The sequence below is a fragment of the Podarcis erhardii genome (assembly GCF_964252035.2).
Source record: "Podarcis erhardii genome assembly, chromosome: 10".
Taxonomy (NCBI): domain Eukaryota; kingdom Metazoa; phylum Chordata; class Lepidosauria; order Squamata; family Lacertidae; genus Podarcis; species Podarcis erhardii.
This window is the reverse complement of record NC_138500.1, coordinates 20,243,024-20,267,756: the sequence shown is the minus strand read 5'-3', so window position 1 is coordinate 20,267,756 and position 24,733 is coordinate 20,243,024. Positions and strand designations below refer to the sequence as shown.

Sequence of the window (24,733 nt, the reverse complement as noted above, 5' to 3'; positions counted from 1 at the left end):
AAAGGCTTGTACCGCTTCCTCCATTCTTCATTGGCTGTGACGGGAAGCCTGTGGTCCTCCAGATGTTGTTGGGGATGGGAACTGGAATCCAGCAACATCTGGAGGGCCAATATTTCCTATCCCTGCTTAAAGGCTATTTGTCTCCCTTTTAAAAACAAAAAATATATATTCTTTATTACATTTTTATCCTCTTTTTTAGCCATGTTGCTCAGGATGTCCCTGCCTGAAAATCCATTGTTATCCTTGCCACAGCCATCTGAGCTGGTTCAGGCTCCAGTGACCCCTCCCATTCCTCCAGTCTGGACTGACGTTGCACTGAGTAGTCAGGCAGACAAATCTTGAGTCTGGCCTCTCCCCACTCCCCACTCCCCATGGGTCATCTAGCATTCATCAACAGCACCACGACCAGTGTCTTCTTGGTTTAAACAGAATGACTCCAGCATTTTTGACTTTCTAGTTCTTAATTTTCTGCGTTTTGTTCCATCTGTTTAGGTGTTACCCAAAATGATGGCATTTTGCTATCAGATACTTACTGGGCCCAATGTTGACCCTAGGAAAAAAGATGGGGCATTACATGTGATAGGATCTCTAGCAGAGATTTTGCTGAAGGTAAGCGGATGAAGACTTGTAAGATACATGTAGTTTTGCCACCAAATATGTAGTCTTCAATGTGATTCATGAAAACCTTAATGCAGGGATCAGAATGCACATGTATATCTCTGACAGAAGGTCTGTGTAGAGCAGGAGTTGATAAGGGATTCTAAGAGAGATGAATGAAAATGGAATGAACCAAGATTTGTACAGTATGTTTTAATTAGTATTCTGGGACTACCTGGCAAGTCCTGTTGTACACAGGTATTTCATCAGAGACATGCATGGAAATGAAATTGATCTGTGGACAGTAAGGCATGGTAAGTATCTCTAGAATGTTCATTAAAACAGACGTATCCTAGTTGTTCTGATCAATTTAAATGCCATCTTGAAAAGCAGGTGTGTGTCAGAGAGCACTTTGGTCCTCAAAACATAACTTGAAATAATCCCATGGTATGCTATTGGCCCGTAAACCAGTAGTGGCACTTGAACACGAGGACAGTCAAGCTAGACAGGGATTTAGCCTGTGCATCAACAGCCAGGTCTAACCAAAGGAGAGAGCTACAAGGAAGCCTCTTAACAAACGAGGCAATATCTCTGGTCTATATCAAAACTCCCAGGTTTTGTTTTTCACCTAGTCTTAGAAAGATATTCTTCTTTTTGCAGTCTTACTTAAGCACATGAGAAGAGCCTTGCTGGATCAGACAAAAGGCCCATCTGGTTCAGTATCTCTTAATTCATAGCAAGTCCGCATTTCTGGATACATGTACCTTCATAGGGACACATTCCTACCTGTGGCTGTAATTGGCCTGGACAGCATAACATATTTAACAGTTGGGCATTTCTGCATTTTATTGGACTTATATAATGCCAGAATATTTTCTGGAAGTGAACTTGAAGCTAGAAGCTGATTTTGGTTTATATTTGTGCAATTCCTCTAGGGGAGTTAAATTTTGGGACATAATTGAATGTTGTCACATATTAAAATGGAGACTAACCTTTTTTGTGGCTACTGTTAATTCCATCAGAAGAGTGTCTTCAAGGATCAAATGGAGCTGATGCTACAGAATCACATCTTTCCACTGTTCATGTCGAACCTGGGGTATTTGAGAGCAAGAGTAAGTGACCAGAGCAAGTGTATCATTCTGCGGTAACTTGCTCTTCTTATCATCATTTAGAGAGCATCTTACAGCTGATTTAAACTTGTTTGCTTTCCCAAGGGGCAATGGGGCGAGATGGCAATGGGGATGTTGTTTTGCACATTGTTGCTCTTTGCTTTTTTTGTTTGCTCTTTTATTGCTGACATTCTTGCTTGCTGCCTCAGTGTCTCTCCTGAAGGTCGGGTAACTGTCTGGAGCAACATTTTCATGTGGCACAAAGGACTGTTGCCTGTGCAAAACTGTCTTAGTTATACACAAGTGTCTCTTTGGAACTTGGCCTAGGATTTTAACGGTTGTTGTTGGTAGTGGTGGTGGCTTTAATCATGGTTGGCTGCATGCACACACACACACACGTTTAGTTGTCTAATGTAAGCCTCTTCAAACCATAAGATGAGGTACAAGTCTAATCAGCTGAGAACTACCAGCACACAACTAGATTCCTTAGAGAACCACAGAACTCAGTAGTGTTTGTTTTGCTTTCTCCCTCTTATGCTGTAGTCCTGTTGGACTCTTCATTCGTTCAGTACTTTGGAATTCCACAATGAACTCAACCTAAGGAATGCTGTTGAGCTAACAAAGAAGAGCCTGATTGATGACAAAGAGATGCCTGTCAAAGTGGAAGCTGCCATAGCACTTCAATCCTTAATAAGCCATCAGGAACGAGGTTTGATTTTGATTTTCTTTCTTTCTTTCTTTCTTTCTTTCTTTCTTTCTTTCTTTCTTTCTTTCTTTCTTTCTTGCCTCTGCATGGACTCTGCATGAACATCCCCAGTTCAATTCCAATGCCTAGTTGCTAAACTTCAGATTCCTTGTGTCAAAATAAATGAATATTATGATAATTCTCCTCTCTGTAATGACAGACACTAGAATATAGAATATGTACCAGCCAGGAAGGGTGCATCCTCTGGAAATATTTGATTTTCCTATTAAAATAGAGTTTTAATCATGAAAACATTGTTCTTGCCCTACTGTGTATTGTTGCTGTAAAGGTGCACCCATGTATTGAGTATCTATGCTCCAATAACATGCATCTGTTGCTGTTCTATCAAGCATCCTACTTTTTGGTTGTTACTGACTGTTGTTACGTAACTGTTGTTACGTAGTTCATTATTGGCCATTCATTTCCCATTCTTTGAACCTTCATTTAAGTGTCAGGTATTTTGACTGCTAATTATGCAAATAGGTCTGAGATGAAGTTTAGGATTGGTGTAATAGCTGCAGATGTTACAGAACCCTGCTTTAGCAAGTCATCATATACTATCTTATGCAATTTTTTTGGAGAAAGGGAGCAGGGTGGACCTGAGTGTATCTTCAAGGAAAAAGGTGCAAATTCCCCAATGGTCTGTTTAGTTTTCCCCCTTTTTCAGCTTTCCAATATACCTCTTTTTCCTGCACCAGTGAAATAGTTCAGGAATAGAAAGCAGACAGATATGCATTTAACAAGAAGCATTGTTAAATAGATAGAAAAAATGATAAATAGATAGACGGATAGATATCTATATTTTATTTTTCTATCATTTTATCTGTCTAAGGGGTTTAATCCTAATCCAGAGCTCCTTGCATCTTCATTTAGCAAATGACCCCTTCTATCTTTTTCTGTGTGCCTTTTTAGCAAAGGAATACATTAAGCCCTACATCAGGCCAGTTATGCAGGAGCTGCTGCTTGTTGTTCGGGAGACTGAGAACGATGATCTCACCAATGTAATCCAGAAGCTGATTTGTGAATACAGTCAGGAAGTAGCAACAATTGCTGTTGAAATGACACAGCACCTGGTAAGAGATAGCAGTGCTCTCATACAGAGGAAAACCTCTGATGTTTCTGGTTCCAGTTGATCTTGTTGGAATCAAGAATTTATTAATGGATGTGTAGCTTCCAGCTTTGGCATTGTAAAGACCATTCTGCATGTCTATAAAAATAAGTTTTAAACGACTTGAAAAAATTAATTGAATGCATTTCTCATTTTAACTCAATACAAGGCAGTACATCCTGGAAACTTCCCATGTGTTTTTTCCCATAACACATTAACCCTAAATATTGAAACATTTGTTATGCAAATTTTTAAACTGTTTTTAAAAATTATATCCTGATTTTCAAAAACACTCAACCTGGATTGCTCTATTTTCCCCACCTCACATTCTCAGCTGTTTCCATGCATTTCAGGCAGGTTTATAGTCTGTGGAACTAAGTTCATACATCAAGAGTGGAGAACCTGTGAACCTCCAGGTGTTGTTGGACTCTGTCTCCCTTCACCTCCAGTCAATAGGGCTCATGGTTGAGGATGATGGGAGTCAGAGTCCAACAACACCTGGAGAAGCTCAGGTCTTACGCTTAACATGTACACCTCGTCTTCATCCAAAACTGCAACTAGGTCTCAGTACAGTGGTACCTCAGATTACAGATGCTTCAGGTTACAGACTCCGCTAACCCAGAAATAGTACCTCAGGTTAAGAACTTTGCTTCAGGATGAGAACAGAAATCGTGCGGCGGCAGCGGGAGGCCCCGTTAGCTAAAGTGGTACCTCAGGTTAAGAACAGTTTCAGGTTAAGAACGGACTTCCAGAACGAATTAAGTTCTTAACCTGAGGTACCACTGTATTTATTTATTTTTTAATAATATTTATTAGAAATTTCCAATTACAACAAAATAAAAAAAAACAAAACATCCGAATTTAAAATCTTATTTTCAATAACATATTTCCAGGACTTCCCCTCCCCTCCCCCTCTTGTATTCCAATTCTTACAAATAAATTCAGCAAGTTCTTATCCCAGATTTTGAACTTATTATCATTAGCCCAGTTTTAAAAATATTTTCCCATCCCCTAAAATCGACCTGTTCCCTTCCACGCGTTCCCCCCTTTGATACACAATACAGATTAAAATAATCAAATAGAATTAATTAGGATAAAATTAAAAAATATAATTAAAATAATCAAATATAATTTTACGCCCTTTGGATTCCAAATTTCCCTCCCCCCTTTCCCGGTTGCGTTCCCAATGTTCATCAACGTCTGATGTCTTCCTGGAGCTCCCACATCTATCTAGACCATAGTCCTTTACCAGTCATCTTTAATTTGGAATGTCCAATCTTGGAAGGAGTCTATCTCAAAAAGGCCCATTTCTTCCATCCAGATTTTTATATTTAGGAGTAAAAACTCCAATTTTATTTCTTTAGACCTTTCAAATCTGGATGTCCCAAATGTTCCCACTTCCAACTTTATCCAATTCTTGTTGTTCTTGTTGTTCTTGTTGATCTCTCTCCTCCTCTTTTTTTTTTTCCTGCTCTCCTGCACAAATGTTCTAATTCCAAAAGCTTCTAATTCCTCTGCAGAGGCTCTGTTATTCAGGAACAAAACATTATGCCAAGTCCCTTCCATTCTTTAATAGATAAATCTATTGTCTCCTTTAGTGTGTAGACCTCTGTAGACAAAATAGTGTTCCATTTCTGCAGTTTCCCAGGAGATAAAAAGTTCTATTCAGATTCCAAGCCAACAATACTTGTAATATCCCTCAGCTCCTCTAGGTGGATTACAATAACTCAGTTCCCTTCCAGATCACGCCCACCAGTCAAAATAACTTGTAATTGTCTTTTCTCACATCCCACCTCTCCTCTTTTCTCTCTCTATTGCTAAATATTACTTTGTAAGCTGCTTGGAGCAAGAACCATTCTAGGACACTACAGTGGTGCCTTGGTTCTCGAACTTAATCCATTCCAGGAGTCCATTCAACTCCCGAAACTGTTTGAAAACCAAGGCACGGCTTCCGATTGGCTGCAGGAGCTTCCTGCACTCAAGTGGAAGCCGCGGCTTCCAAAAAATGTTCGCAAACCAGAACACTTCCGGGTTTGTGGTGTTCGGGTGCCGATTTGTTCGATAACTAAGCTGTTCGAAAACCAATGTACCACTGTATAAGGTTTAGTTTAGTTTAGTTAAGGTATATGTCACTTTTCCACAGTGAATTGTACTCCAAGTGCCTCACAACAAGCAGTGTATCTCAGTGGTAGAGCATCTGCTTTGCATGCTGAAGGTCCCGGGTTCGATCCCTGTCATCTCTAGGTAGTGCCCTGCCTGCAACCCTGGAGAGCTGCTGCCAGTCAGTGTAGACAATACTGAGCTGGATGGGCTACTGGTCTGACTTGGTATAAGACAGCTTCCTATGCTTATTATCAGTATACCAAACATTTGAAACGATATGTATAATTTGTTACAAAACATGTCAATCAATTCACATAAGACCTTATAAGATCAGATAAATAGGATAAGTTCAACATAGATTATTCAATAGATTATTCAAAGAAATAATCTATATACAGTGGTACCTCGGGTTACATACGCTTCAGGTTACAGACTCCGCTAACCCAGAAATAGTGCTTCAGGTTAAGAACTTTGCTTTAGGATGAGAACAGAAATCGTGCTCTGGCGGTCCGGCAGCAGCAGGAGGCCCCATTAGCTAAAGTGGTGCTTCAGGTTAAGAACAGTTTCAGGTTAAGAACAGACCTCTGGAACGAATTAAGTACTTAACCCGAGGTACCACTGTACAGAGAAAACTCAAAGTTTGGGATGGGGGCAGGCACAGGGAAGGCTACACTACAAGTTCTAGTCTAGCATTCCAAGGGCCAAGCAGCCTGGCTAAAATGCAGTTTGGGAACTAGATAGTTCACAGCTGGCTCACTCACTATAGGAGGCCAACACAGCCAGTGGGAAGAGCTGTGGAGGGCAAGGATGGTAAGCCCTCTTCCCCAGGCTTCCAGGTGTTCCAACCGCTAGTGCAGGACTTACTGCAAGTTGCTGTGCTCATTGATGGCTTTAATGCATAATAATAATTCATAGTCTCCAAGGATGACCTAATCAGCAGGCTGCTTCTCCATTGTTTTGTGTCTTGATTTCTTTAGGCAGAGATATTTGGGAAAGTTCTCCAAAGTGAAGAATATGAAGAACTGGAGGATAAAACTGTCATGGCTATGGGGATTCTTCACACAATTGATACAATCCTTACTGTCGTGCAAGACCACAAGGAGGTGAGCCTTCTCCATCACTTGTCAACAGGTGGCGCTGTGGGCCTATTCTCCCCCAAAAACTTTGCCTACAGCTTTCAGCCAGTCATAATTTTAAAACAGTTTTAAGTTTAGCTTTTTGTTTTAGGGCAACTGTTCATTTAAACAAAAGCATCCAGTTGTTACTTTCATGCTATAAACAGTCTCTGTCTCTTCTAGATAACTCAACAGTTGGAGAGCATTTGCTTACAGATCATTGGCCTCGTCTTGCAGAAGCACGTAATAGGTAAATTTAAAAAGCTGACCTTCTAGAAAATATTGCCAGATTATTTGTTTGTGCTTGTATTGCAGAGAACTAAAAGCCAGTCTTGAATTAGGTATTAGAATATAGTACATCCTCTTATTCCAGCCAGCCTTTGCCAATCAGGTGCCCTCCAGATGTTTTGGCCTGGATTGGTGAAGGCTGCCTTAACAACTTTTTTTCTCTGCTATCCACTTCAGTTTAGGCATAAATAAGTCACCTGTTGTGAATTTACTTTTGTTGCACATTAGATATATAGATTGCTTTCTGTAGTGCGAATTGGAAGGCCAATGGAACAACATTCAATTCAGTTCTAGACATACCTGGGGAATTGACAGTGGGGCACACAATAGGTGGATAGTATTGTAATGCCTAGGTTCAAATTGCACTAAATGTGCAGTTTTGTTTAAGCCCTGAATCAAGTCTATGCAGTGCTGGTTGATAGATTCCTTACCGTCACACCTTCAGGTGAACTGGCAAGCTTGCTGTCAGTATACCGCAAGGAAGACATGATTGCAAAACATGTTTGCTGGTTAAAATTGCTGTATAAAGGATTGATAATGGTGTGAATCTTTGCAGTTTGTGTGGGATTTGCAAACTTTTATTTTCAGACCTCATCAGATCTGCGGGGGTTTCCCTTTCAGAGTTCTATGAAGAAATCCTCTCTCTAGCATACAGCTTGACGTGTCATCTTATTTCACCTCAAATGTGGCAGCTTCTGGGTGTCTTATATGAAGTATTTCAACAGGATTGCTTTGAGTACTTTGCAGGTAATGAGCTCTGTAGTGTGTTCTGAAAGGGGATTGACTGATGTTATAATAACCTGAGAGGCTGGAGCAGTAGATCTGTTCAAGTAACTCGATTTGAAGTATTATGTTGGCTAGCAGTAGTTCAGGAAGCTATGATGGAGTGTATCAATTGTCAATTTGTCTCAGCTGAGTGAAAACAAGCTTGCATTGTTCCTCAGTGCTATAGATTCAGAGCTGCATGTGCACGGGATAGCCTTGTGCAGAGTGGTGTGCACTTAAATTGGGCTGTGGCAATCCAGTTTCTGAGACCTATATAAACTCTGCATATTGAGTAAATTTGCACATTTCCTGCTTCCGTAATTTTATTCCGTCATGCAGCTGGCGTCAGGGATTGTCAACACACTTCTGGAATTTCTTTGGAGCCCTAGGAACTAGAAACTTGTTTTTCTCCCTCTTCCCTTTAAGTTATGTATGTGTTTATAGTGCTTGTTAACATGTACTATACAAGGAAAACAACTTTACAATGCTAACCTTACTTTTGCTCTCAAGCTTAACTGTTTTGCTTGCCTCTGTCTAGATATGATGCCTCTCTTGCACAACTATGTCACTGTCGATACCGATACGTTACTCTCAAATCCCAAAAATTTAGAGATAATTTACACCATGTGTAAAAAGGTAAGTATTGCCATTGTTCATACCTTTACCAGCTAAGTATCAAAAATGACTATGAAAAAGTGACCGAAAAATGTAGCACTGGGTGAAATGTAAAGGTCACAAGTAGTCCTGTTTAGACCCGCATTTAAAATACATTATTGGCTTGCTTCCCTTCAGCAGACTTCAAATCCAGGGTCTGAGGGTCATGCCTGCATGTTACTCTGACAGGATGAGTGTAGTTACTTATACAGTGGTGCCCCGCAAGACGAACGCCTCGCAAGACAGAAAACCCGCTAGACGAAAGGGTTTTCCATTTTGGAGGCGCTTTGCAAAACAAATTTCCCTATGGGCTTGCTTCGCAAGACGAAAATGTTTTGCGAGTTCCTGCGGGGTTTTTCCCCTTTTCCCCCCCTTTTCCTAAGCCCTAAGCCGCTTATCAGCTGATCCGCTGATAAGCTGCTTATCAGCAGATCGGCTAAAAGCCGCTAAACCGCTAATAGCGCTAATCCGCTAAGCTGTCAATGGGCTTGCTTCGCAAGACGAAAAAACCGCTATATGAAGAGCCTCACGGAACGGATTAATTTCGTCTTGCGAGGCACCACTGTACCCACTGATTTTGGACATGGTATGACTTTCTAAAAAAACAGGATTTTTCTGCCCACACCATATGTTGGATCCTCTTCCAATTCTGTTATTTCTTTCACTTAGGTTCATAGCACATCAGCATGCAAGACACCCGCTTTACAACTAGAAATGATGTATATCCTACACAAAAACATATGCTAGAATACTGTGAATGTGTTTGTCTTTTAAATACATGAGCTGTACCAGCAAACAGGACAAACACTTATTCTGTTCTTGAATATTCAGTTTCGGTTGCTCTTCCTAATGTGCTTGTTCTGGGCAAAGTCCCACAGAGGATTAGTAGAATTGCCTTTCTCTAGTAGAGGGCCATGCTTTGGCTCAGTTTGCTTGAGCAACATGGAGCTTTTTGCTCTGCCATGCATCCTCTTTGCTTTTAGCATGCCGAGGTCTGAACACTTGAGGTAGGTCTGCTGGAATTGACAGCTGTGTGTTGCGTGCAGGCCTTTTGGCCTATTCTAGCTCTATGAATCTGACAGTGAGACTTGAAAACAGAATAACAGATGCGAGCTCTCTTGCTTTTTGCTCACTGAGCCTGTTGAGCATAATGTTTTGAGAACTCTTAATTCACATACGGATTTAGACCACAATGTTCAAGATTCTACCCTGTTTTTGAAGGCTGGGGATCAATTTCAGTTAGTGCCACTTAACTCCCCGGAAAGGAATAAAAGTGCCAATACTAAGACTCCCATTATGGGAACACCTAAAAATCGTTACCTTTCAGATTTATTCTTTATCCCTTATTTCTGTGTAAGCTCGTGTGATTAGCACCTCTGTTTTTTGTCTGCTCTTCTCTTGTTATCCAGTTACGTTGGATGCCTTGCTGATTATTCAGATAAGAGGTCATACTGTATTGGAAAATATGTTTCTCAGATATAACATGAATGGTTCCAAACAGTTTCCATTTACACCCTGAGCAAACATGTCCTGTTTGGGCATGTTTCGTGTCAACTGTCTTCTCAGTAATTTGTTCATGGTTTTGTTGCTAGGTATTAACTGGTGATGCAGGAGAAGATGCCGAATGCCATGCAGCCAAGCTCTTAGAGGTCATTATTCTGCAGTGCAAAGGGAGGGGTATTGACCAGGTAATCATAGAATCATAGAGTGGCATACAGTTTTTCCTTTGCTGATGATCATTAGATGGAACTAGCTTGAGATAGGTCTAGTCTGTGCTTGGAGGAATGGTCTGTTTGGCCTAGGTAATTTTTATACTGTAGTGCTGGGCTAGGTGTCACTTTGATTCAGCATGACGGATGGGGCAAAACACGGCTACCTTGGCAAGGAATTCCACAGTCTAGACACAATCACTGAGAAGGCCCCTTCTCCAGTCCCAAGAGGGCCTCCACGGAATACCTTAGTAAGCAAGCATGCCTTAGTAAGCAAGCTTGAATTCTACTCAGTATTGATCCAGAGCAGTATTCCAACTGTTAGCAGAGTAAAAATTTAAACATGTTGCAGGATTCCAAAAAATAGACCAGAGGCCATTAATATTTCATCCAGCAGAGCTTTACTGCTGCTGAAGGCAAATGAGCATAATGGTCACAAATCCAATACATTCAGGATTGGCACTGTCCATAAGAAATCCAGTTGCACCAGACTTAGGTAACTTAAACTTACAATAACTTATAATAAGACTAAACCTTAACACTAAGCATACTATATACAGAGCACCACACCAGGAAGAAAGAGAGATAGAAAAGAGTGAAACCCAGGCCCCTTCTGGCCTTATTATTTTAGTCAGCATGACCTTGACAGGAAGAGATAACAGGACCTGTTTAAGCCAGCTGTACTCAGCTTCCCAAACATCAGGAACCTTCTGCTTGTTTCTTTCACACAGAGAGGCTTCCAGAACCCTCTTGAATTAATTAGAATAGGAAAGATCTCTACACATCAGATCAATACTTTCTGTACCAAAAAATGTAAACTGACAGGCAGTCTTTTAGATATCCCAGTCCCAAACCATAAAGGCTTTTCAAGGTCACCACCAGCCCTTTTGCCAGTCTGTTCCTTCAGTCAGACAGCCACCTGCTGCCCATTGCTCTGGGTAGGGAGGGTGAAAGGGGTGTGAGCTGCATGGGAACCTTGTGCATTGCCACCTTTTCCTGTTGGCAGCTGACAGAATTGGGCAAGAGGAGAACAGCAGGGATGTTGAGGGGTGAAGTAGGGTCATGGTGGGATGCCAAAGGAGAAGAGAAAAAAGGAGGAAATCTGGGGAAGCAGATAAAGGAAAAGGTTGAACAAGGGGTTGGGGGAGGTTGGAGGCTTCCCCTCCAAAGCACCCTTCATCTATCAAAGGATCATACCTTTGACCGCCAGGTGTAGCTGAACTCCACAGCCCCCACAAGCATGGCCAATGGGTGTTCCCCACACCTGTTCTATCAAATTGAGAAGTTGCAATCTGGTGGTGAGAATTTAACCACCAGATGGCGCTCCGGGTGCTTAAAAATATCTCAATAAAAAATTGCCTCTACTTCTCTGCCCTTCTGCTTCCAAAATTGATTGCCAACGTTCTGGCAGTAGCTCTTCTGCTTTGTACATTACACAAGTATTTGGTGGTATCATTCAGCTGGTGGTTAGGTGGGACTCATATATGATGGGCTACAAGCTATCTCAGAGAAGTGACCGGTATAAATTATGCGTATTTAGCAGAGTTGCACATTTTTTCTTATTTTGCATACCCCCCGGGAACAACAAAGAGCTTCATAGGGTAGCGAAGCTTTGCTTCCTGACAACTGGAAATCTTGTTCAGCAGTTTCTTTGGCTTTCTGAGATTTCATCAGGCATAGTCCCCATTTCTTCAGTAATTGCAGGACTGAAAAACAGGCCTTTAAAAAGAAAGAGCCGAGATTCTTAGGAAGCAGTATTCTAGAGCCAGTATCTCATTATATGGTTTTATAACATAATTTCCCCTTCAAAGTCACATAAGGGATTGTGTGCTGTATAGTTGCATGCTTGTGAGGTAGCAATGGGGAAACCTGTGGCCCTCCAGGTGTTGCTGGGATCCAGTTCTCATCAGCCCCAGCCAGCATGATCAATGGTCAGAGGTGATGGGAAATGTGGTCCAGCATAATCAGGAGGGCCACAGGTTCCCTGACCCTTTTTCTAAGGAAAGGTAATTCTAATTGTAAGTTAAAGCCTTTTAATGCCTGGAACTTTCTCTGAACATATTTCATTTCTCCACTTTCCCTTTGCTTCCTCTGCCTCATGTCTCTCCTGTTTTTCTATCCTCAGTGCATCCCGCTCTTTGTAGAAGCTGTCCTAGAGCGCTTAACGCGAGGGGTTAAAACCAGCGAGCTCCGCACCATGTGTCTCCAGGTGGCCATTGCGGCCCTTTACTACAACCCTGATCTCCTTTTGCACACTTTAGAGAACATCAGATTTCCTCACAACCCAGAGCCCATCACTGCACAGTTCATAAACCAGTGGATGAATGATACAGATTGTTTCCTTGGGTAGGTGTCCGGTCGTTTTTCTTTTTTCTTTTTTAAAAGCTTAGGGCTTCTTGGAAAGCGACTTTTTATTTTGGTTTGCGTAGAGGGTCCAGGAAAATATCAAAACCTGTGTGGAGGGAGGATTTTCCTTGACCTTCCCCACCAACTGCAGCTCCAAATTGTACTCTGATATATTTTTCACAACAAAGAAAATCTATTTGGCTTATTTTTTAAAAAATAACATCATTTCCTCCAATCGTTTTGTTTTATACACACACTTTAGCTCCATTATGTTAAGAAGACTCCACGTCAACCATAGAAATCCGCAGAAATTACTAAGTGGCAAGAAGAAAAAATACTAGCCGTGCTATGTTTGCTTGGTATAGATGATATAGATATAGATATATAGATATAGATATCTAAGATTGGTTCCCAAAGCAGCTTACAATGAAAATCCATACCAAATTGCAGTTATCATTAGGGATATGTTACAGGTAGGTAGCCGTGTTGGTCTGCTGTAGTCGAAACAAAATAAGTTTGTCACTTCTTCTGAAGAAGTGTGCATGCACATGAAAGCTCATACCAATGACAAACTTAGTTGGTCTCTAAGGTGCTACTGGAAGGATTTTTTAAAATTTTGTTTCAATTAGGGATATGTGTGCAGAAGAGGGAAGTTGCTTTTAGCCTCTGGCTGTTGGTGGTATCATCTTGATTCCAGGCTGTTCTTTCCAGGGGACATACAGGCAGGCTTGGTTGCTGGCTGATAGTAAAGGTGATCACACACACCCTGCAATGTCTTCTAATAGTGCCTGAATAGGTGGTGGTGGGGGGGTATTTCAGGCAAACCTCCCAAATGAGAAAGGTAAAATTATCTTGTGGAAATGATCAGTGGGGGCAATTGCAGTGGAGGTTTTACTGTTCTTTAAAATTGGCAGCTTTTTAAAGAAAAAGAGAAGTCCCATCCCCATAGTTGAAAGCCACTTCTTTCTAAAACCATTTTGGATTACGCCCCGCCCACAACAAACAGCTTCCATACCCCAATTCACCACTTGCGAATAAGGTGGCAAATAAGTCCCCTTCCCTCATCCTGAAATCAGTTTTGGGGTTGAATCTCACCCCTGAAGTGAAAGTGAAACAGCAGCCTCCAATTCACCATTTGCAAATGGTATTTTTTACCCCCCCCCAAAAAAAGCATAGGCATGTAGCGTGTGCCTCCCAATTCTGTCTTAATGGGTGTATAGGAGTCATTTGCTGTATATAGAGTCAGTTTTAAAATGTTGTGCTCCCCACATGCAGCATCTGTGTGAGTAAGGGATTTTTCACAAGCTGTGCATGGCAACATTTATACTGAGCTGTAGATTTCTTAACAATAAGGAATTTCAGATCATACTTGAATCTGTTGTGTTGCTGAATTTTGTTGTGTTTGGAAGTCATTTTCTGTGGACGATTACGATGCACAGTAACAGACAGTTGTCCTTTAAGGCTGAGGAGGAAACATGTAACAAGAACTGGAAGCCATTTACTGTGGCTGTCTTGACATCTTGTAATATTCGTTCTTGTCTTGGAGTCGATGTTATGTAACTGCAAAGAATTACAGTGTCTCATAAATGCAGTTTTAACATGACATTTACTGCTCTAGTGAGTGCGTTGTAAAAGGGCTTTATTACATTCTGTGGTTAGGGGAGCTATCCAGCTTTCAAAGGTGCATCAGCGGCAGAATGTAACTCTTTAGTATATATTTTAAAATAAAAAGGCTTTTTGTCCTGTTGTGCCAATTAAAAAACAGAAGACTCTTCATTCAGTTTTTTGCTTCTAAGACTTTCCCCCTTAGGCGATAGTTACATCATGTCCAATTTATCTAAGGCTAAGGGGCAAGAGCGGACAACTTACTTGGCACTAAGGGCCTAGTTTTTGCCATCATATTTTTCATCTCATTATAAAGATTAGAAACTTTTTTTAAAATTTAAAACTGAGATTTTCCGGAATTCAACAAACATCCAAGAGCAGAAGACCTTGGCTTAGCTAGCAAATGCAGACAGTGGCTAATTCTGCATTTGAACCTCTTGTACTTTCTGCATTCTATACTGCTGCCACCTTGTGTTTAGGAAGGAAGCTATGCATGGGGCTGGACTAGATGACCCTCGTGTTCCCTTCCAACTCCACAATTCTATGATTCTAAGAACTTATACTGAGTCTGTTGGTCCATCTTGCTCAGTACTGTCTACACTGACAGTCAGCATAAACATTACTGAACTAGATGGACCCATGGTCTAAGCACATTCCTGTGTTCCTGTTTTATTTTAAATATTATTGTTTTAGCGCTTTGGTGTTTGTCCCCTTTGGTAGACTGGGTGGGACATAAATTTAATAAATAATACAAATAAGGATGATGGGGATTTTCTAGTCCAGCCACATCTGGCGGAGGGCCACAGGTTCCCTATCCTTCCTCTATAGAAAGGTCTCCTAAAGAAGGGAGACCAAAGACATGAATATTTCATGCTATGCTCATTCAGACCTTGCAAGCTTGAAGCTCTCTCGGTTCCTGTTCTGTGATCTCCCTCTCACTAAAGGCCCATTTTGAGTTACCCTCATGGTCTTGAAAATATATTTTCCCCTCCGCAGTGAATCCTCTTGTGAGTTACTTGAAGGATATTCTTAACAATTTTGTTTCTTAAAAAATATGTTGAGCCCAGTTGCAGCATTAAATTAAGGTAGAGGCACGTGCTTTGAATGCTGATAACACTTTTCAGTAAAAGGAGCATCCCAAGTCTTTGAGGTAAAAAAATCTTTCTCCCCCTCCCCCCGCCCTCTCCCTTCTCCCCGCCAAATATTTCACTGTTTATTGCTCCTTTTTGCAGTGGTCCGTCTGCCAATTTTCATTCCGTACGAGAGTGCTCTTCAGCCCAATTGAGATTAATTTTTCTGTCAGATTTATAGTTGGTCCCACGTCATTATAATTCTCCAGAGGGCAGGGCATCTGCTTCGTTAGTAACCGCATGTGTTTGTTTAGCAGCGGACTCTTTGCAAATTATTATTCTTGGGCGGGGGGAACTTTGGATAATAACTGGCTATGCCATTTTACAGGGACGTAACAGCACTTCTATGCCCAGGAAAGACTCTAAAATCTGTGCCACGTTTTTTCATTCCATTTTGTGTGTGTACAGCCTTTTCAGTTCTTTTCAAATCGTATTATTTTGTGTTATTTCAAACCATAAATGGTCTCTTTTGTTAGTGTCAGGGGCCACATGATAGGACCACCTTGGACACCTTTGGATACAAGGCAGAGTATGCACTTAGTAAAATAATTTAACATGTTTAAATGATGAGCAGGGTGGGCTGACCCATGAGGCAAGGTGAGGCGATTGCCTCGGGTGGAAGGAATGCTTTGCACCACTGCTGCTGCCCCTGCCCCAGTGGCAGCAATAGTTGTGGTGAGCTCCTTGGAGATGAGAACTGCTGTCTCCTCAGCATCCGTACTCCAGTGCCAGCTCTACAGCGACTTCTTGGCGAATATAAGGCACTGCTGGTCTCCTCCCACCCTTGTTCCCATTGTAGAACTTCACTCACCCCCTTCTTCCCTGGAGGGGGACAGCATTTTGTGGTTTGCCTCAGGTGTCAAAATGTCTTGGGCTGGCCCTGAGAATGAATTTCCCACACAGTCAAAAGAGCAAACAACTCTTCTTTTTCCTCAAACCCTGCTCCACCCTCCTACTCCAAACAGGTGACTGCACATTGTCACCCTCCTCTGACTGTTTGCTTGTTTCTATGTGGAGACCAATACGTAGACCCCCGTCATGCCGTTTTGCAGCATGAAAATTTGAATGCATGATGTAAATGAGAAACTTAATTGGAGTTCTACTATGGCTGCCACTTAGAATCTTTTGGCTGATGTTTGGGGTTTTCTTCTTCTTCTAGCTCCCGTCTGAATTTTGCTTCAGGAATTTCTGCATCTGGTGAATTTTTAAATACATAATTTAAAGTTATGTTCATTCCCGTTAAACAGTGTCTATAAAAAAAGAAAGGAAAAACAGTATTGGGCCTATGTAAGGGAAGCACCCTCGTATGGGTTGTCCTCATCTACTACCCAAGACAGGGAGGCCTCTTTCAGAGAGCCTATTTGATTGTTATCCTGCCACCTCTGAGAGTGATTGGGAACCAGAGCAGAGCCTCCCAGGCTGCTCTGAAAGTAATCCTCAGCCTTTGACAGCTGAGATGTGTTTTTATACACATCTCTGTTTTCTGATTATTGGTTTCTTGTTTAATTTCTTTTACCTGGCTTTAAATCGTGCGACTATAAATTGTTGTAACGTGGTCTGAGATCTCATCGTGAAGGAGGTTTAAATAAACCTGTAATAAATAAAAATGGGAGATTCTCACTCATTTGTGTGTATGTGTGTTTAGCCTCCATGATAGGAAGATGTGCATCATAGGGCTGAGCATTTTGATGGGGCTGCACAACCGACCTCCCGCAGTAGATGCCGTGGCTGCTCAGATTGTTCCGTCGGTCCTCCTTCTGTTCCTGGGACTGAAACAATTGTGTGCCACCAGGCAGCATACGGAACATGAAGAACACGCTAAATCTGAAAAGAATGATGCAGAAGATAATGGTAAAATAATTAATATACATGTGTGCATTTCAGTGGAGAGGGCAGGGGAGAGATGGTTGCTATAGCAATACTATTTCATCAGCTATCATTTTTCTATTTGTTACTAGCAAAAATACCTGTCATAATGTATTTCAGCTTCCTTGAGAGGGAGGGACTGCATATTTCAAAAAATTCAGAAGTACTTTATATTCCCATATTGCATTGCTGAATAACCCTCTCTGAGAATTGGGCCACCTCCTAGAAGGATGATGGTCAGCAGTTTAATTTTTACCTGAGTGTAGTGCTTTCCTTATTCTACATAGGTGAATTGCAACCGCTCATTTATGGGACAGCACTAGGGCCAGTTGTTCAGGAAATTTAGAATATTTTTTGTTCCCCCCCCCCCAAAGTGCCCCATTTAATCCTGAATATATTGTGACATGCCTTCTATTAAAAATAAACTTTTTAACAGAAGAGATTCCAAGTGATGAAGAGGAGGCCAATGAAGTCAGCCAGGAGATGCAGGAAAACCATACAGGTGGTGGCGGTGATGCAGGAGATGATGATGAAGATGATGACGATGACTGGGATGATGATGCACTGGAAGAAACTGCTTTAGAAGGTTTCAGCACCCCTATCGACCTGGATGATGGTGTGGATGAATACCAGTTCTTTACACAGGCACTACTAGGTACATTCATCTGAAACCTAGAGCAATAGCAACAAAATCCACAAATGTCTTCTGTCTTCTCCAAGGCTACAAAATCTTTGTCAGATTCATTGTTATCTTTGGAGCACAACATTCAGTCAGCTCATTGGCCAACTTTCAGTCCAAAACATGCACTCTGTATCCTACAAGGATTCTGTGAAACTCTAGTTGAACAGAAGACAGAGGAACCCTGCTAAGCTGGAAAACTCTTTGTTTTCTTCTTGCATTTCAGAAAGAGAATCGCAATCTCAAGCTGTTTTTCTGGGAACGGCTAGCATAGCTTAACCCTGATTTTATTAGCATAGCCTAACTCATAAATAGCATAGCCTAACTCTCCCATCATCAGAAGGATCATAGTCAAGTGGTAAAAAAACATATTTTCATGCCAAATGTCCCAGATTCAGATGTACACAAGTCTATTTTATTCAGGCAGATTGTTGGCTTTGGCAGTCAGAACTCTGGTTCAAATCCTCTTTGGCCATGACATTCAGATGTTGGCTTTGGACAACTCTCTCTCAGCCTAACTTACCTCCCTGGATTACAGTGGTACCTTGTTTCTCAAATAGCTTAGTTGTCAAACAAATTGTCTCCTGAATGCTGCAAACCCAGAAGTAAGTGTTCTGGTTTGCAAATGGTTTTTTGGAAGCTGAATGTCTGAGGCGGCTTCCGCTTGAATGCAGGAAGCTCCTGCAGCCAATCGGAAGCTGCGCCTTGGTTTTTGAACAGTTTTTGGAGTCAAACAGACTATTGGAACGGATTAAGTTTGAGAACCAAGGTACTACGAGGTATGACTGTACTGTACTTTGAAAACAAAATGAGTTATCACTTCGTCAGGTGTCCTTGAGATTCTCCGAGCAAGGGCAGGATACAAAGATGATGGGTAAATTATTGCTTCTGGGGTGGGATGATTAAAACCAACAAGCTTAGGGGAAGGGCTGTAGCTGAGTGATAGAGCAAGTGTTTTGAAAGCAGAAGGTCCCAGACTCAATCCCTGGTATCTCCAGGTAAGGTTAGGAAAAGATCCTTGCCTAAAACTCTGGACAGCCACTGCCAGTCAGCATAGATAATACTGAGCTAGATGGACCAATGGCTTAATATAAGGCAGCTACTTGTCTTCCTAGTTTGTCATCAGAGATAAGTTGCCAAGTATGTCATACAGTCTTTGCTCACTGGAACAGGTATTTCGGCTCAATATACTGAAGCCAAAGGTAGAAGATTTCTACTTGTGAAAAGTATTGTTTTAATGATAATGGAGGAAGGTTGTGGTGGGTTGTGTATCTGCCTTTTCTTTCTGAAACTTTCTTAAAAGAAAGACCATTATTTCTGTGTTGATAGCGATACAGAGCCGAGATGCAGCCTGGTACCACTTGCTGACAGCACCACTCAGCAATGATCAGAAGACTCAACTGCAGGGCATCTGTGCGTTAGCTGAACACCGGAGGAGTTCAGCAGGTGATTCTGTTTATTTACTCTGTTGCAAGGATGTCTGTAGAAGCATGAATTGTACAGTGCACAAATAAGAATTTTAATATTTGCAACCATGTCAAGTAATTCAAGCTTCCTCAAGTTTAAAGCTAAACATATTCTGATTGCACAAAGAGAGAAGCACATTCAATAGATTTTCCCATTGCCCACTTTTGCCCATTGCCCTTTGCGTACTAGATACTCTTTGGAGGAGGGGAGGTATCTTCAGTTCACAAGGGCTTCTATCCTTTTAAGAGGGACAGATAAGTCTTCAGATCAAAAGAGAGAATTCTCACTGGTCCTTATCTTCCCTGTAGAGAAGACGAAGATAGAGAAGTGAGAGAGAAATAGGAGGCAATAAATATGTTAGGGACACTGCAGACAGCAGCAGTATGTATAGGATGGAGAAGCACAACTCAGAGGAAACTGTGCAAGCATAGCTCTTCTTCTGCCCTCCCAACTTTCTCTGTTTCAGTAAGAAAGTACGAAGAAACTTAGGTGAGGGAAGTAAAAATGGAGATATGCAGCGAGTTTTAAAAGTCCACTGAAATTAAATTACAAAAAAGCATTTGTTGCTTTCTATATATTGCCACTATAAATAAGCTGTCAACATAGTTCTTGGAACCATAGCTCAGTGACACAGCACATGCTTCAAATTTAGGCTCCCTGTTTTGTCCCTGGCATCTCCAGTTCAAAGGATTAGATTGGTAAGTAATGATAGGAACCTTGCCACTCTAGAGAGCTGCTAGACAAAGTAGATGGCACAGCGCTAGAAGGACCAATGTCCTGACTCAGCATAAAGTAGCTTTCTGTGTTCCTTTGTTAGGCCTTGTTAGAGGTCCACTTTACATGGTTAACAATTGTCACTTGGTATGTAGGACCAGTGATCTCTACAGAGAATTAGTTGCACGCAAATTGAGTTTAGAGACTCCCTAAACAGTCTCTGCATTACCCACCCTTATTAGGACAGGAAGCTTAACCAAATGGATTATACAGGAATAGATTACCGTATTTCTACTTGTATGATACACCTATATATTACTTACTTGTCCGTACAAGCAAAATGTGAAAATTGCAGAGTGGATGTTGCTCTATTGGGCTCAGTAGTTTTCCCTTTCCACTACAGAATATTACCCATCTCCAGTAGTAGAGGGACAATATAGAGGTATACAAATCTGCAAGATTATTTTGTTCCTCTCGCCTTGATGGTACGAGAAACTTGATGGTTTCTTGATGGTAAGAAAATAATTTTGAAGGAGGTTCATTAGTGCTTTAAAAAAAACATACTTTCTATCTGTCTCTTACACTTATTTCTTTTTAATTCTAGAATCAAAGAGGATAGAGCAGCAAACGGGCTTCACATTTGATAACAAAGGACTGGTCTCTTCATTTAACTTTGGCAATCCTCCAGGGAGCAACTGAAGGAGGAAAAGACGAAAGCTTAAGGGACTCTGCAGAATATTTCATTATTGCATTTTATTAAAACAACAACACACATTTGTGACTTGTGAGCAGACAAGGGAAGGTAATGGAGTGCTCTGGAAGATGATTTCCCTTTGGGAAAGGCAGTGGTCAACCCTCTTTCCTCTCATTAGGACACTCTTTCTAACCAGCTACTGTAATGTATAAATTCTTATGGTATTTTTCTAAGTTGTTGGACTGAAGAACGTCTCTGTTCCTGCTCTTCCCAATGAAATGGGGAAGCAGCTGTATGGAATTGGATTGAGTTGCACTTCTCAGGTCTTTGCCATGTGAAATTGAAGGGGTCCTATGGATAACAGTGCCTTCTGTTGTATATGGATTGCCTGAACAAATAATTTTGGAGTGCATAGTGCATTTTTAAATTTTATTTTAAGGAAGGACATTTAATAGGCACACTTCAAATCTTGCTTTCCTCTAGTGAAATCATGGCTGTATTTTGTCAGTCACAAACTTCACACCGTTGGCTACGCAAACCTTTCAGCTTTCCTGAGTTCATCTGTATGTGTCCAGGGTAATAATTTCTCTTGGAGTTATCAAGAATAACCTTTATGTTCACAGCTGTTACCAGAAAGCAGACCTTCCCATGGAAAATATTTCTTTAGATTTCTGCTTGGGATTCGTTAATGCAGTGGTTTTCAAACTATCTGCCTTGAAGGAATCCTTTCTGTGTTGCCCTGTCTACCAAGGAACCCATTTTGCATTGCAGCAGGTCCTGGAACATAGCCCTTCTGACTTTTTGAGCCTGCGACCTGACATGTTGGGTGGGTCTCACTATTCTCTCTTTCAGGGAAGCTGGTTTGTCAGGCTCAATCTTACTATGAGCCCAAGGTGTCTCCAGAACAGTTTGGAAGCTATTGCTTTTAATGGAGGCATTGTAATTATTTGGGGGGGAGGGAACAGTTTGTAGATGTAGCAGTGATGTTCCTGGCCTGGCCTATTCAGATCTAGAACTATCCCATTGCTCTTGTGGATTTATTGATGTATCGGTAATCAAACAGTGGCCTTTGCAAGCAGTGGTTCTTTATATTGTCATCTGTCTTTGATAAGAATGAGGTTTTCCAGACATGCCTATGCTGAAAACCTACGCTTTAAATAACTGTTTTTATTGGCTGCATCACTCAGGTTGTATCCAGCAACTGAGTGATCACAAAAATAAATAAATTTTAGGTTTAAAAGGCCAGCTTCCCGTAACATCAGAAATTGGAACTAGGCACTGGTGAGCAGAACATGAGAAAAATGGTCAGGTAGACAGGAGTGGCGCAGAACAGTGAGCCTATGTTCATATAGCTTACCTTGCATAAAGGGAAGAAGTGTCTTAAGAAACCAGGCATCTGATGGAGACTTGATTGTGTCTCTGGACTACCACTTTCCTATCCCTGGTACTCATTCTCCATCTCCCACTGCCCATTGTTGTAGCATATGTTTCCCATGCCATAATACTGGGTGCTCGTGTCTTTCTCCAGATGTTTGTTACTGAGGGAGCTTGGTGTTTGAGCCTTACCAGTTCTCCAGCCACACTTGATGGCTGTATCTAATGAGAAATTTTCTGTTTGCGTGTACCAATTAATACAAAATACATGTATGCCAAGTTGATTGTGAAAGACATGTGCAGTGCATATTTCAAGTACAGCTTTCCCTTTTAAAAATACACAAAAGTGACAAGTGGGCAAGAATCAAACCACCTCGCTGGTTTGTTTACAAGGGGAAAGCCACATTTGAAGCATGCACACAACCTTCATAACTGATGCATTGGTACCCAGGCACAAAATATATTGTGAGATGTGGTTTTCAGTGTTCAGGAAAAACGTTGATTCTCTTTCCCAGAACTGTTTCACATAGTTATACCTTGAGGAACACAGGATTAAGCACTAAGCAAAGATAATGCGTTTTGTATCTTTAGGAAGAAGCATCAAAATTCTGGTTTGAGGGACGAACAACCTGAAGGTGAGGAAAGAGCTTCCTTATGAGATAGCGATGTACTGGGCATTTTTCAAAAACAGCCCCAGCTCTTCGTGCCTGTCACATTTAATCACATAAAGCCATTCATCACTTAAGAAACTGTAAGGGAAGGTGGTTTAATTAAGGGTTTGAATTAAGACACACATTTCCTTGATTCCCTTGTTCAGTTTGTGCTTAAGCTTCCCCTCAACTCTATGTGGCAAGAAGACTAAATTTGTCTGCAAATATTGATCGTCTGATGGAAATACAAAATTTGGGATCATTGATAGGTTTGCAGTAAAGGGCTTGGCTTTTTGTGATGGACCACAAGAAGGAACTGGGGTTCTTTCTCTAATTGAAACACTGAAGACTATTCTGCACAGAGGCAAAGCAGGGTTTGCCACAAAGTGTGCACCAAACAAGGAACTACATCCAGTCGTGGCTTCCTGAACGGCTGACCAGGCCAACAGCCTCTGTCAGTATCAATCAGATTTTACATTATTAAGTGTACATTTAAAACATTTGGTGTGCCTCTAAAAATTCTAAGTTGGCCTAGAGACTCTGAGGAGCTAGAATGCAAATGTCATCTAACTTCTTAACTAATATGCTGAATGTGTGCCTCCTTTTATATTTGTTTTGATTCTTTGATAATTCTGCCCCTTTTCTCCCAAAGTCATTTCCTGTAAATGCTTTAGCCCATTACAATCAATTTCCTTTGTCTGTTCTGGAATGTGTTGTTATGCAGTTGATCAGGAGACATCTTGCTGGGCAGTATTGGTGTGAGGAGGGGGCAGAGCAAGAGAGATTGAGAATTTGTTGCTCTTCCCCCCCTTTCACAACAGATCTTTGTGCAAATATGTCGGCAAAATAAGTATAATTTCACACATGCAGGAAGGGGATCCACATAGAGCTGTCTTTGCTTTCTTTTGAAACATTCATTTAAATATGATTATCTTGGATAAAATATTTGAAGTGTCTTCCAGGATTGTGAGCAGCTCACTGATGACGTGTTTCCTCCCCATATATATGTCTGTCATATTTTTGTATGTTATACAGTGCTATGACAGGCATGACTCAAGAGAGCAGTTCCTTGATCTGAAAGCTTCATGTTGAGGGTGACCATTGGAAATTCTGAAATTTAATGATAAGTTCACATGTACCTGTTCAGTGCTGACTGCATTAACAAGTTCTGGTTTACATTCATGTATCAGAGATAAAACACCACAGATAAAAGCTTCCATATTGCCTTACACCACCCAAAACACAGTGCTGTTCTTCAGCTGAGTCAGTTCACTCTATGAACTGCTGGTTACCAACCACAATCAAGTGTAGAAAAACCAAGTGATGTACATGTGCATGTGTGAACCAATCTTTGAGGAAATAGAAGTCCTCAAACTGACTCGACAACTGGTGCCAACTTTTACTTGACCTGACAGATCTGTGGATATTCTAGGAAATAAGGGTTTGTACTGTCTAATCTTCTGGAACTGTAAATGTTCTAGGTAAACCTGTTGTTACATTTCGACTCCCCCACCCTGAACAGAAAATAGTTGCCAGCTACCACAACCTCCCCTTTCCCCCTTTCCACTTTTTGAAGGTTGAAACAACTAGCATGACTATCACAACCAAATTAACTCATTAAAACAATGAGGACCATTAAAACCAGGACCATTTAATGCTAAATTTTGAATCGGACTTGTTTTTTTCTTTAGTAGAGCTTTGGTTACTGATAAGGGGCTGAAATCACCAGCAGGGGGTCTTTCATTGACATATGAGTGTGATTACCCCCTCCCCTTGCTTTTTCTTGTGTAAAAGACCATATGTCATGTTACCCGCATGACCCTTTTCCATCTTTAAATGTTTATTTATCTTTGGCTATTGTAAAAACTTTGAAGATTTACCCAATATTGTCTTCCCACTACCTCAGGTAACATCAGATGGAATCTGTCACATGGGAGGAGCCCACCACCAGTGTTTTCCTCTTAGAAACTGGGATTGTTCATGGCTTCTGTGTAGTCACACACATGGGCTCTGCA

The 24,733-nt window shown here is 41.2% G+C and overlaps 1 protein-coding gene across 6 annotated transcripts in view; it reads left to right on the top strand.

Moving 5' to 3' along the window:
* Nucleotides 1-24,387, top strand: part of IPO8 (importin 8) — a 39,650-nt gene extending 15,263 nt beyond the window's left edge. For 3 of the 6 annotated variants that reach the window (XM_081878838.1, XM_081878837.1, XM_081878841.1), the window contains exons 12-25: nucleotides 493-609; nucleotides 1,620-1,709; nucleotides 2,250-2,415; nucleotides 3,364-3,524; nucleotides 6,640-6,765; nucleotides 6,961-7,027; nucleotides 7,654-7,812; nucleotides 8,369-8,466; nucleotides 10,077-10,172; nucleotides 12,319-12,539; nucleotides 16,920-17,125; nucleotides 17,577-17,795; nucleotides 19,149-19,265; nucleotides 20,605-24,387. In XM_081878838.1, the coding sequence (XP_081734964.1) occupies nucleotides 493-609; nucleotides 1,620-1,709; nucleotides 2,250-2,415; nucleotides 3,364-3,524; nucleotides 6,640-6,765; nucleotides 6,961-7,027; nucleotides 7,654-7,812; nucleotides 8,369-8,466; nucleotides 10,077-10,172; nucleotides 12,319-12,539; nucleotides 16,920-17,125; nucleotides 17,577-17,795; nucleotides 19,149-19,265; nucleotides 20,605-20,699 (1,938 nt within the window). In that variant the 3' untranslated portion in view covers nucleotides 20,700-24,387. The remainder of the gene's footprint in view (nucleotides 1-492; nucleotides 610-1,619; nucleotides 1,710-2,249; nucleotides 2,416-3,363; nucleotides 3,525-6,639; nucleotides 6,766-6,960; nucleotides 7,028-7,653; nucleotides 7,813-8,368; nucleotides 8,467-10,076; nucleotides 10,173-12,318; nucleotides 12,540-16,919; nucleotides 17,126-17,576; nucleotides 17,796-19,148; nucleotides 19,266-20,604) is intronic. The other 3 variants (XM_081878839.1, XM_081878840.1, XR_014160794.1) reach the window with 2 other exon arrangements.
* Nucleotides 24,388-24,733: the final 346 nt, after the last annotated feature.